The 13520-nt window shown below is 39.6% G+C and overlaps 1 protein-coding gene across 1 annotated transcript in view; it reads right to left on the minus strand.

The window, feature by feature from the left end:
- The window catches only part of NISCH (nischarin), a 24917-nt gene that overhangs the window by 7397 nt on the left and 4000 nt on the right, over positions 1–13520 (minus strand). Inside the window, 12 exon segments of the mRNA XM_009079200.1 lie at positions 77–132; positions 949–1070; positions 3864–3972; positions 4789–4902; positions 5150–5278; positions 5495–5680; positions 6139–6207; positions 7442–7594; positions 7884–7979; positions 9529–9624; positions 11120–11283; positions 12945–12993. Coding sequence (XP_009077448.1) covers positions 77–132; positions 949–1070; positions 3864–3972; positions 4789–4902; positions 5150–5278; positions 5495–5680; positions 6139–6207; positions 7442–7594; positions 7884–7979; positions 9529–9624; positions 11120–11283; positions 12945–12993 — 1343 coding nt within the window.

The following is a 13520-nucleotide window of genomic DNA, read 5'->3' on the forward strand; positions in this document are numbered from 1 at the left end:
TGTAAGAATACAGCACCCACTGTTATCACCCTAGAGCTAACAAAGATTCAAACCAGAACTTATTTATCCAGCTTACCATGTATGATGACCACTTCCATATTCTTTGCATGAGTCCAATAGAGAGACAGGTGCCTAAGGAGGAGAAAATAACATCAGGAAGCTGTCAACTACTTACACGTTGCACCGTACATGAAAAGTGAAGTTAATGTTGGCTCAGTCTTTGTAAATCTGGCCAACAGAATCCAGAAACACTGCTTGCTTTAGGTTGGGCATCCAATGAAGGCAGAAAAAGAATGAAGTCTGCTGCTGACTTGAGAACAGATCCAACTGACTCAAAGACATTTTGGCACACTAAAAATTTCTACTGAATTAGTGGAAAGATGAGGCAAGAAGGTAAAGGAACTTGACAAAGACCAACTACATTGGTAGCAGAGGAAGATATACCCCCAAGCCTTGCTGTCTCATCCTTTGAAGCCACGTGTATGAAAAATGCTTCCAATACAACAAATCAAATCGCGAAACAAGTTATCAAACAGGAGAAGACAGGAAATGGCCTTAATTTGTCCCTTTCTGCTGCCAGGGAGAAGGTTCTTCCACTCTACCAGCAAGTCCAGAATCGCCTTCCAAAGCTGATACTGTAAGACAGCACACTCACTATCTAAACTGTTATTAAATGATGTGATACTAATACTGGGTAATATCTCAAAGCCATGACATAGTGGCAACAGTTCTCTGCAACTCTGGTAATCTTGGATTATGCATTTAATTTAGAAGCTGAACCAAGCCCTTGCCTCAAATTTGGAGCTGCCTCCTTTTCCATTACAATAGCTCTGAGAATCAAAAAACACTCTACTGGTATGGATTCTATGATAACCTAAGTTTAACACCAGAAACAAGTTCACAAAAGCTTTTAAAACACCACAATATAAACAGAAGTGTGGCAATTACCTGATTTTTACATCTGGAGTCTGAGATTTCAAAGCATCTCTGGGGAACTGTATGGTCTGTAGGAGTCAAACCACTGGATTGTACAAAACTGCTGGCTAGGACTGTTTCTTCACAAATTATTTCTAGAACAAATATAAACAGCTCTTTAAATCACCAAAGTAAAACCAGAATGAATGTCTAACAGTATCTTCCAAACAAGCGGAATTAAAATAGTATAATCAAGGTCTAATCATAAATCATTAAAGCTAAAGGATATCTTCACACAATAGCCAGAGCAGAAGAGGCAGAACTTAAATTACTAAAGTAACTTTAACTGCACTGAAAGTTGCAGCATCAGAGACTGCTACAGCTCGTTTTTCAAGCTATCAGTCAATTTGAGTCTCAGCATCTGGCATAAGAATCACAGAATCATCAAGGTTGGAGAAGACCTCAGAATCATCAAGTCCAACCCTTAACCTGTCGCTGCTGGAACCCCTAAACCATATCCTCCAGTGCCAGATCCAGATGCCCCTTAAACACTTCCAGGGATTGTGACTCCACCACCTCCCTGGGCAATATTCCAGTGCCTGAAGACCTTAACTGAAAAAAAATTCCTAATATCTAATCTAAATCTGAAAACCCCATGATGACTTAGTTCTAGCAGAACTAGTCAGTTGCCAGTTGCTGTACGTTTTGTAGCATGTTCTCAGTTTTCTATAGGCTTCAAGTGAACAAGTACAGTATCTGTGTAAAACCTTCAACCAGACTGAAGCTCTGGTCCTTCAAAAGCCACTTAAGATATTATCTCACCTTATTTGTGACTTTTTGCATGAATTCAAAGCTGAATCATCAAGAAAAACGTATCATGAGTGTGTATAAGCCAACATGCTCAGGGACACTGAACTTGTTGCCTGTTTGATATTCACAGATTTGCACTGATGCAACAGAGCAAATCAATTTTCAGCACTGCCACTGAGCCAAGCAGCTCAAGTATTTAAATACGCAAATAAACAACAAAATCAGTGTGAATGTGTTTCTGGCTTCAGCATAAAAACTGCTGCATGTATCTTTCTGGATCGCTGGTTGAGTTTAACAGACTACATCAAACCATCTCATAATCAGGAAACAGAAAAGGTATTTATGACTTGAACAAAATACTGTGCTAGCAAGGAGGAAACGCAAATTGACAGGAAAAACAGATCATGACAGCATTATTTTTGGTTTTCTGTTTCCTATATAAATATTTAATCTTTTCCCATAAGCTATTTGCCAGTGACATTTAATATGAATAATATGTTATGGAAACAGATGGTGTCTAGAAAAACTGCAGAGAAAACAATTCATACAAACAGCGTATCAGGAAATTAATTCCACTATTCATGATTTAAAGTCTAACAGTAAAACTAATTGCCTAGCACATTTCCATTTTTAATGAATAGATTTCTCAAAATCAGTATTTGGAAAACAACCCTTGAAAGATGGATAAAAAGCAAAAAATCCATTTCTGTTGTTAAAGCTAGAAATATCCTGCCACAGTCCTGGTTTGCCCACTATTTATAAAAGCTTCCCCAAAGTTCTACTGAAGGAGCCTTATGGAAAAAGGCTACAGTAAACCTTGGCTCTTACACCAGTCTCTCCATAGAACTCGTAAGTTCTTCAGAAAGATCTATGGTTTTTAGCTCCCATAACCCACCTGCTCCTAAATATTTATTGTAATAGAAGGAGACTGGTGATGAATACCTTCAGCAGTACCAGTAGTTGCTAATGTGCATTTTTACAGCAACTCCTGTATAAAATTGCAGGTTATGTAGTTACAGGATTGAGACTGTTTGTCAAGTGCTGAATACCTTAAAGCAAGCATAGACTTCATTTTGGAAAACTGACATTTTGTCTGCAGAGGAAAAGTCATCTAGAAGGGCTACAAAGAGAAAGTACATAAACAGCAATCAAGCCTGAATCAAGGTGTCTGTCCCTTAAGCACATGCTGTCAAACAATTTCATTTTTCTGGAGTGAACTAAGAAACCTCTGACTCTGCAGAAGTCACAGCAATGGACCTTTTTCCAAGATCAAGCTTTTCAGTGATGTTTCTCTCCCTCATCCACCAGTCTGTTGCTAAGAGGAAGCTATGCCACCCTGAATAATGGAGAATAAATTCCCTGCTCTTTTAAATGGTTACAAAGTCTTCTCTCACTACGCCAATCCTACTGCACCACTTCAAGGTTTCAATCAGACAAAAGCCAAAACAAAAAATAATCTATCTTCTTCTCAGTCACAAATGACTATGTACGTATGTCAGTCTCAGAGGCTCCTGCAAAAGAGGAAAGATAAGCCACTCTTCTAAGTTGCTAATGCAACAGGCAGGTTTATTTGCAACATACAGTAAAAAATTGAGGCGAGCTCAGCAGGTACTGTAGAGCACAACAGATGTGCTGAAATCACCACCTCAGCCAGAATACTAATCCCACAACTGTCTTTTACTGATCACCATTTCCCATCTTCCTTCTGGTGTGACAGAAATGCAGCTCTTGCACAAGTAATAATGGAAGATATGCTGCTTGAGCTCACATTTTGCAGACCAAGAACAGGTAGTGAAGCAATTTCAAAATATACTGATGTATGTCAGTTTCCCACTAAAGCATGTACCTAAACTGGGAAAAGATACCTAGTCCTCTGCAGGTGATTTCTGCAAGATGATGCAGTAAAGTAAGTCCTGAACCCAAACTTCCACTCCAGTTAATTAGCACTACTGGGAACAACAGGTCAGTTCTGCTGAGTCACATACACACAACTTTCACTTTCAAAGCCCATACTACTAGGTCTTTCTGTTTGTCTCAATACGCCCTATATCCATGCACGTATTGCTCATGTATATCAATGCAGCTTGGAAAAGCAGAACCAAGAGGCTCAGCCCAGCAGCAGATACATACATGATTACCTTGGCTGGAGCTGACAGGACGAGGCAGAGAGGGAGAGGAAGGACGAACAGTAAGAGAAGAACAGTTTGATTTGGAGCTGGCAGCAGTGAGCCTGGAGTCCTCACTGATCTAATAAAGAAAGTATGCAGCAATTAAAGAAAAAAAACCTATATACACAGGACACATTAGATCCTGAACTAAAGTAAGTCTACGCAAACTTCTCAAGTTTTGGAAAAGGATAGTGCCAGCTTTCTTTTTTTTGGGGGGTGTGGTCACATCCTCTATGCTACAATTTGCACACCAAGTATAATTCCACTAAGAATTTGAGAGAACTCATTCTGAATGCTGACTAATCACTGTATTGACAGAACTAGCAGTGAGCTTCACATGCCACCAGAGAATGAAAAAAGGATTTCTACACTGTAGGGACAGAACCTGTTTTGTCCCTAAGTTTATTACCAAAACAGGACTAACTAACTACACAGCACACAGCCACACATGAGGGAAGGCAAGGAGGTTCAGACTTGTGATTCTTTCCCACTGCTAAAAACACACATGAAAAGTTTGGGAAAGTCATCTTAGTACTCTGCAACACGAGCAGTAAAATCACAGCCCTGCAGTACTCATGCAAGATGCAAAATATGGCTGTTAGGGTCAACTGCAAATTCATTGTGCACACCATTAAGTCACTTTATCTTTTCTTCCCACTTCCTCTCTCTCTCCCAAGCCTGCACAAAAAGGAAGGCCAGATAACTACCACAACTGCATTGAAAACTAAATAGGAAAAACGAGACAACATTAAAAGCTCATACAATACTGAACCCAAAGAAAGCGTAAAAACTTTAATGCCAAGTTCAGTGATTTCTGCTTCCATCTAATTTGTACAAATATTTTTGTTAGCTTCTTTTGTATGCAGTACATACTGTCTCACAGCACCAAACTCACCTTTTTATCGGAGTTGCTCAGTTTGTATTTCACCTCCTTTGCCTTTTGAATAGCTTTTAACACTTCCACTGTATCTAGTTCCTTTTCTGTGGTAACAATGTTATCCAAACAAACCTAAAAAACGTTAAAAGATGCAGCAATGAAAACAAGGCACTTCTGCAATTTTTATTAGTGGAATAAGTAGACACTACCTCACCCTGTGCTACCTGCATCTTTGTAACCGTTACACAAAAACAATTACCACGTCAGACCTTGTGAAACTCAGCATTTCAGCATGTTTACAATACTTTCACATCAGGCTATAAAACAGACTTTTTCCAAACTGCAGCTTGCAAGGAAGAGCAGCAGCACTGTGGCTCACCTCTGAGGCTCTGTCTCCAAACTGAGCAAGTACTTTGGTCCGGTAATCAGGGATGATGCTCAAGGGATTGCTGGCTAACATCACCTTTTCTAAGCATGGGAGGCTTCCGATGTTTTTCACTTCATCAATCTGAAATATTTGAATAAAACACTTAATATTTGAACAAAAGGATGACTCCAGACTGGCTAAATGAAAATGAGCTCAGACTGAGCACTTCTTGCACAATCATACACATACAGTAACCAGGAGAAATCGCTACAGCCACTTTCATTTATTCAGTTTCACCCACTAAAAGAAATGACTTGTGATCTAATGTACAATTTGACACTGAAAATCAACAGTTACCTGTTCTATTTTGTTGTTGCTCAGATCCAAGTTGACTAACGAGTACAGTTTGTTAAGACCACACAGCTTTTCCAGCTGATTTCCTGCTAAATTCAGAGTTTTGATGTTTCCCAGCTTTGTGTGAACACCTTCTAGTGATGTAAGTTTGTTGTAGGATAAGTCCAGGTGAACAAGGTTGTACAGATGCTGCAACAGCACAGAAAATCCCTGTCATACATAAGCTCACTAAAGCTGAACACATCCAAGATGCTATATCATGGCTTGGTCGTTTTTTTGTGCAACAGTGTTTTCAAACTGGACACCACAGAGCATGAAAAACATGGCATGGAATCGTTCATTACATGGGTTCAAGCCTGTAGAAAGGGAGCTTCAACTGCATTTTACCAACCCACAGACACACCTGGCAGTTAAGTTAGTTAAGAACTAAATGTTCTATATCAATACTGACAAAGAAATTAAAATACGCAGAGCACCTAAGAAATGCACCATTAAAAGAGTACTTGATGTAACAAAGAATAAGCTATTTGGGCTAAAACTACTCTCCATGAGGAAGATGAACAGCAAACTTTTGAAGCATGAAAATGTGTTCTAAGGTCTCTGGCAGTCAGAGGGGAAAAAAACCCACCTTCTAAAGCATCACTGACCTGTAAGTTTTCTACCAGAGACACCCCATTGTGACTCAAGTCCAGGAATTCAATCTTTGGAATTAATTTCTAGAAGACGAAAAAAAATACGTGTGTTAAATGCATTTTAGCTTGTAAGTCAGGCCATACTTCCTTCATTGTCTGCTGACCAACAGCAGAGGAAAACTATTATCCAACACAGTCTCTCTTCTCAGTTTTTGGCATTAGAAAAGCATTCTGTATGACCTAGTGCAAAGAGCTGAGTCTTGCCTTTAAGAAAACCAGTTTACTCTGAGGGGCACAGCCAAGTTTTAATTTGAAACCTGGTTTCTTACTGAAGACAAGTAAGTTGCTCCTAGTTTGGCTTTGTTAACTATAGATCAAACTCAATGGTGCTTCTGTTGTTCCAAACAAGCAGATTTATGTTACACAGAAACCTGGATAAAGACAAGAGTATCAAACCCCAGAATAAGCTGAGTAATTTGTTTCCATGTTTTGATTACACTAGCCAAGAACTATAAAGTCACACAAACCTGTCGAAAAAGCACTTTAACTCAGGAAGCCTTTTACTTTTGGAGGTCTCAAAGCTCGAACTTGATGCTGAATTTGGAAAATGCTTTGCATCCACTTTATTTTGGTTGCAATCTCACCACTCATTTGCCTTATACTTATGGCCTGGACACAGATCTGAAGAACCTTGACTCTGCATCACGAAAAAAATCAAGATAACTACGCTCCAAAATCTATGTTCTCTGGTTGAGCTACACATAAAACTATTTCCTGCTTCGCAAGAGTAGCTCAGGTAAAAAAAAGTTAACATTTGACACATGTTGTGATGGATGTCAAACTTTATTTCTTAACTGATTTCCAAAACACAGTTCTAAAGTACTGGCAAAATACTCCAAATTCTGTTTTCATGTCAAGAAAGCTGCCAGTGAGACACAGGATTTTAAATATGCAGGAAGCTTCAGCCTTGGTAACACTCCAAAGTTGAACCCAAGAGGTGTTTTGCTCTTTTAATACCCAAAAAAAATTTTTCAGGTGGCCTAAGGCCAAGGCAAACAGTAAAAGCATATTTCAAAGTCAGTGTTCATGGAAATGTTGCTTACAGAGCACAAAAGGACAAATTCTTCTCCTTTAGCAAAGGAAATATCAAAGTTCTTTTAGAAAAATCTCTTCAGCATTAACTTGGGTAGCTAACCAACAAAGTGCAACAATGTCTTCCAAAAAATGAAGTGATACAGAGCAACTGCACAATTCCTGCTATGCAAAATGTGCCACAGAGCAGTCATACCTTTTCCCACCAATGAAAAATATTTCTTACCACTGAATCATCAATTTGAGAGATGCTATTGTGACTCATATCCAAAGTTGTTAAAGTTCTCCAGGTTGGGATAATTGCTGTCACAGGACAGCTAGAAGATGCATCCTCTGGCTCCCAGTGATCAAACTCAGAGGCCTCAGGCACCAGGATTTCCTGTGTAAAACCAGCACACCAATACCTGACTTACATCTTCAGTGAGAGGTAACAACTCTATAGAAGTAACAGCATCAACAACATCCATGTGAAGGGACACAGCCAACCACTTCCTTTTACATTTGAGATTCTGAAAGGTTAACAAACCCTTTCAGATCCTTGAGCTTAAAAACAGAACCTGTCAGACAGTACAGAAGCCTCCATGGATTCCAAATGGATATTTCCACATTGTGCATGTTGTTTCCACATGTGCTTTGAACACTCACCAGGAGTAGGAACCCACCCTTACCTTCATTGATGTTGCTGAAAACCGAACACTCAGCGTGGCCAAAGCATGCTTTGATGAAGTCAGACCTCTGATGAGGTTTCCTCCACAATGACTGATCTATTGGAAAAAAAAAAAATCCCATCACATTACAAAGTCAGAAATGCTAGAACAGACAAATATGAGACACGGAGGAGGCAGTTAAAAGCTTCAATAGCAGATTCTCCTGCAATTTGCTAAGTAGTTACAGCTACAGCACTCCCTTAAAATCTCCTGAGATTATCAGGTCAGAAATACTGACACTTGGTAAAGCTTAAAGCAAGGTACTACAGACACCTACAGAAAAGTGAAATTCAAACATCTATTTGAACAAAGCTTCTCCATTGACTTTCTCCACTGTATTCAAGTTAAAACTTCCCAGGCAGTTTAACAGGACACAGTACTTCATTGTTACCAAAAAGAGAAGTATCTCAAGCTATGGCTCTACCTGCAGACATGTTTATCTTGTGTCATGTGTCCTTTTTGTGAGAAGAAAAAAGAAATGCGTAGCAAGTGAGGATAGTTATCTAACCATCTAACACATCAGTGGCTAATTGCACAGACTAAGTTTAAGATCAGAAAGCCATTTTTTCTGTAGCTCAATCTGAAACAGCATTACCAAAGGTCTGCTACAGCCTCTGTCCAGCAACAAGGTCCTTCTCTGCAGACAACTAGCACATTTGCTGGTGTGTCAGGGAAACTACACTAAACAGAATAGAGCTCCTCCCATCCCTGAAAAAAATTCCAGACTACCACTGTTAATTTTTGAACAGTGTTTACTACAGGATGAAAATGTCAGTCTGGTGCTACTCCAAAACTCTTCATAAACATACAATTTCAAAAGTCTTCAAGATCTAAACCTTTCTTTCCCCACATTCATGCTCACAGAAAGGGGAAAATTGATACAATTCTGCAATATCCTCTCTGCAGCGTTAGACTCTTCAGCCCACTGCAGCTTCTATCCCACATTAAAATGTCTATAAATCACTGACTTCAGTTCTTAACCAACTCAGTCTCATACCAGGGAGACAATAGTGTTCATGCACTATAGAAAAGGCACAGCATCCACCAGAAGTGGACACAAGTATAGACTGCATGAAATTCTCTTTCTGGAAAGACCTGAAGTGGTCAAAAAGGTATTTCTCAAAATACTCAGTGAACAACTTCTGGAAACTGTCACTCACTCTAAGAGCAGAGCAATGAAAAAATTCTGCACATCTTAAAGCAAGCAGCACTTCCACCCAAGAGTGGACTTTCCCTAGCAAATTTAAACTCAGGTCATTTTCAAATATTTGATGCCTTCCAAACAAGAAGTACTTTGCAATATAAGAACCCATTATAACTCATCTGTTAGATCTTCCAGGAAATGGAAAGCCATTCTGACTAGGTTTTGTGTACGTACTGGAAATGGCTTTGAAGACACACACAGTGCAAATTCTTCTAGTAATTTACATCTCGCATCCTTATTTCCCAGACTTGAGAAAAAAAATTTTCATTTGTGAAACAAAGTCCTTCTAAACTCTGCACTCCCCAGACCTAGTAGGAAATCAAACACAGAAATAACCAGTTCTGAGGCAGACCTGGCATTTGCAGAGGCTCTATGAAATGATGAGCAGGATCTCAGTCATACCTCTATTTGATGAAGTGATTTGAAAATAGACAGATCAAAAGGCAAGAGATGCTCCTGAATGTTACTGGTTCCAAAAGGTCCCCCTGTTCCAGTGACCTGGCATTTAAGAACAGAGTTAGTGCACATAATTCAACTTGTCTGCATTTCAGATACTCTTAGACAATAGCACAAACAGTAGCTTAGAAAGAGCCCAAGTTCCAACCAATTCTTCCAGTATGGAATGATTCATGACACTTTGCAGATTAACCCTTCAGAAAAAAAAAGTTGCTCCAGCTAAGTGCACTGAACTAGAAGTGCCACCTTGTGCTTGCATTCTGCAGCGCACGGGGCAGGCAAAACCCAATACTGTAGGCAAGGCTGACCAAGGCCTCAGTCTCAGTGGACCAAGCAGAGCTACATTCACTGAAAATAACTTCCTTGAAGTATGTGGATCCTCCAAGACAGAACTATCTTCAATTCCATTACTGAGGATGCAGTTGAAGTCATTGAAAAAAATGGGCTTGAAACAAACATTAGACATTGGTACAGATGTAATATAAAATGCATCTGATATTTCTGCATGGCCCTTGGATTCTGCTCTCAGAGCATATCAGCAGCATAAAAACTAGGTGGGTTCATTTATGTTTGCCGCGAATATAATTTGGGGAGAAAACTAAGGTTTTACTGTTGTCTTACATTTATCTTACAAGCTCTGAAATGTGCCCACTCTCAGGCATTCAGAAGGGCCAGAAATTCTGCAGATGGCCATTTTTCTAAACAATCAGCTCTTCTCCAGCCAGCAAAGCCTCTCTTCAGATAATTCTAAACACGGAGGATGACAAAGGCAACTGAAGTTCCACAGGAACACCAGTACAGCTGTGGTTTTGCTTTTGCAACTTCTTAAGTCCTCCATGAAGCTTTCCCCAATCCACTACTTGGTTTCAGCTTTGAACACAACACATAAAAGGAAGCTCTTCATGTAATAAAAGGGCTAAAAAGGCTTTGAGTCATAGCAAGCAGTGTTAAAAAAACTCAGAGTAAGTCTTTGTAATTCGCTAATTTGGTAGAAAAAAAACCCAGATTGGCTCGAGACAAAAATGATCTGTTCTAAGGCCATCTTACATTTACCCTGCAATGGTATTTTAGCTAGAAATTCAGGGACATATCATCTAGAGAACTGAGCCTTTTTTAGGGTTTAATTTTTAACTTTCAGGTGCAAAGTGAAAAAGGAGACAAGATTTATATATATATGCCTGTATGCATGCTTACACACATACACTGGCCTACCCACTGTGTCTGCAAAGAAAGCTAAGTTGAAGAGGTTAGTATTTATCCCTCTGCTCATCCCAGCTAGCACCCAAGGTTCTGTGGCTGCATCTCTACAGAGAGCACTGCTGAAAAGACCAGCTCACACAGCAAACACCTTGGTCAGAGAACAACATGTGTATTGAAGGTTGGCAGCATCAACTCCTGTTTAACACTGACTTCTAAATGCTTTCAGGTGTTTGCTATTAGTAAGGTTCTTTTGCATTCAAACTTGACTCCAAAAGTATGCTAAAAATCACATTAGTCTGGCAGAAACATCTCCAGTATCTGTGCAATCACAGCTCACCTTTAGATACTTGAGCCTACAAGTGAAATCCAGAATATGACCTAGATCTGTTTTGGCATCTCCATTAGCACAGGTTGGCTTGCCCTGGAGCAGCTGCTGAGTGACAGCATACAACTGCAAGGGTCTGATGGTGAAGACTTCTCCAGCCATTAGCAACTGCTCTCCTGAAAAACAGAGGAGGATGGGATCAAACACAATGCTGCAATGGTTACAAAGAATAGCTGGTTCAGGGAAAATGTAACATTAGACATTAAATGTTTGCCATTTATACTCTAAGCTCACAACTGAGGTACCAAAATAATGTCATTTTCTGTCACTTTAAGCTAGCACATCTGATTAAGTTGGGGTTTTTTAACACCAGAATAACCCAGGTGTTGAAATGGGCTCTCATCACACAAGCCTGAAGCTCCTAATGCAGCAACTAAAGCCCTATTTCCCTCAATATTAAAAGGACTGGAATCAAAGTTCATTTCCATAATGTAAGAGTTACTAAACTTTTTCTGAGAGATCCCTAAGTTCCATAGCAGTTAGGACTTCCCCTATGCAGAAAACACAGCATCTGCCATCTAAAATACAGACCCTGGATCTTTTGCTACACTGCTGAACTGCAGAAATGGAGCCAATCTCTTTCCTTGCAGAGAATGAGGACTTTCAGCACACTAATACCAATGCAAACTCCCAGAACAGGAAATGCCTCATCTAATACTATTTTTACAATCCCATTTAATTCTACAAACAGGAGGAAGCAGCACCCAAAACCCTTTCTGAGGGCACCACAAGAGTCAATGTGGACTACAGTAGTCAAAACACATGCACACGTGGAATGAGCACCTTTCTCCTCTTCCTTTTAAGGACATCAATTTGACTTCATGGACAAGAGAGTATCAGCTTCTGTGATAAGTGGAGTTCTGAGAAATGCTTTGAGGAGTTAAATTCCCTTTGGCTTCAGTGGGAGCAAGTCCAAGAGTTCAGCTGCATATTACTGGAAGGCTACACTAATACAGAGCAGTCATACATCAGTGATTATGGTATCTGTGAGACTGCAGGCACACAAAGCCAGAAAACATTTCTTCAGGAGCTTCCTTAAAATGCTGCAAAATCTGCTGTGTGGACCCTCTAAAAATGGCTTCACCCACAGTTAATTTTGTGGTAGAACAATCTGAAATTGCAGGCTGAAACCTGCTTCAACTATTGCCTCAGCCAACTGGAATTATACAGTAGCATCTTGCATGTCCTTCAAAACAAAAATAGCATGGGTTAATCATTTCACACACCTCCTGCTGTTAATGCAGCAGCTGGAGCTGTTACACTTACAGTAAGAGCATTTAATTTTCACCTGCCAGCCTCAGAAAAGCACAGCCTTTAATTAACTGACCAGAAGGTCTCATGTTTCCTGAATTCTGAAAGAACAGTATTTAGATATGTAAACTAGTCTCCTGCATTTAACACAGACTATCAGGACTCACTGATACTAACCAAATTTCCTTACAGGTTACACTAAAACAGAGACAAAGCTCAGCAAAAGCTTCTGACCACCACTACCACATCCCATCCTTTAAGGACACTCACTAATAGGCCCTTTGGAAATGAAACAAATTGGTGAACTTAGATTTTGAAAAATCAGCTGCACTACTGTTACAGCTGCTCCCAAAATGCAGCTTGAATCAAAGTGCAAACAGATGAAGAGAAAGAAGAGGAAGAAAAACTCTCATAGTCTGATATGGAAGATCAGATCTCTCACTGTCTGGAGATAAAATATCACAGGCACTTGAATCCATGCACATAGAAGAAAAGATTGCCAGTTAGATACTTGTAAAGTCTTTACCTTTGTGGAAGAGCTCTTCAGCCAATGCAGCAGTGATCCCATTGATCTCCTGCAAAGAATAAACCATTGTAATCAAGCACTATTTACATGCATATGGTTCCAATTTTCCAATGTGCACCTTTGCTGAAGTCTGTTTTTGCTGCTGTACAGGGCTTTGTTTTTTTAAACAGAACGGGTGATTGCCTTACTGATTTCTTTTTGTAACTTGAAAATGCTTCGTAAAAATTGCTTGAAGTTACTTTATCCCATATCACTTTCATTTCCAAGATGAAAGACAGTGAACTACATTTAAATAATCACATCCTGCATCTATTAGAAGAGGGCAACAGCAACTAGAGCAACTACTACTACCCATCATTAGCCCACCTTGAAAGCAAGCTCGGTTTTGGAGACAATATTACAGGTATAGCATTCTTCAAATTATAACATTAAGACTACCCTAATGCATACTAACATACCTCAATACTTCCTCAGAGTATCACTAATAGACCGAAGACTTTAGATTAACAGGTCGACAGGGAAGAAGAGACATGAAAAGTAATCAGCCTCCTAGACTTCAACTCTGTTATGCTTGTT

The sequence above is a fragment of the Acanthisitta chloris genome, unplaced genomic scaffold (assembly GCF_000695815.1).
Source record: "Acanthisitta chloris isolate BGI_N310 unplaced genomic scaffold, ASM69581v1 scaffold4477, whole genome shotgun sequence".
Taxonomy (NCBI): Eukaryota; Metazoa; Chordata; class Aves; order Passeriformes; family Acanthisittidae; genus Acanthisitta; species Acanthisitta chloris.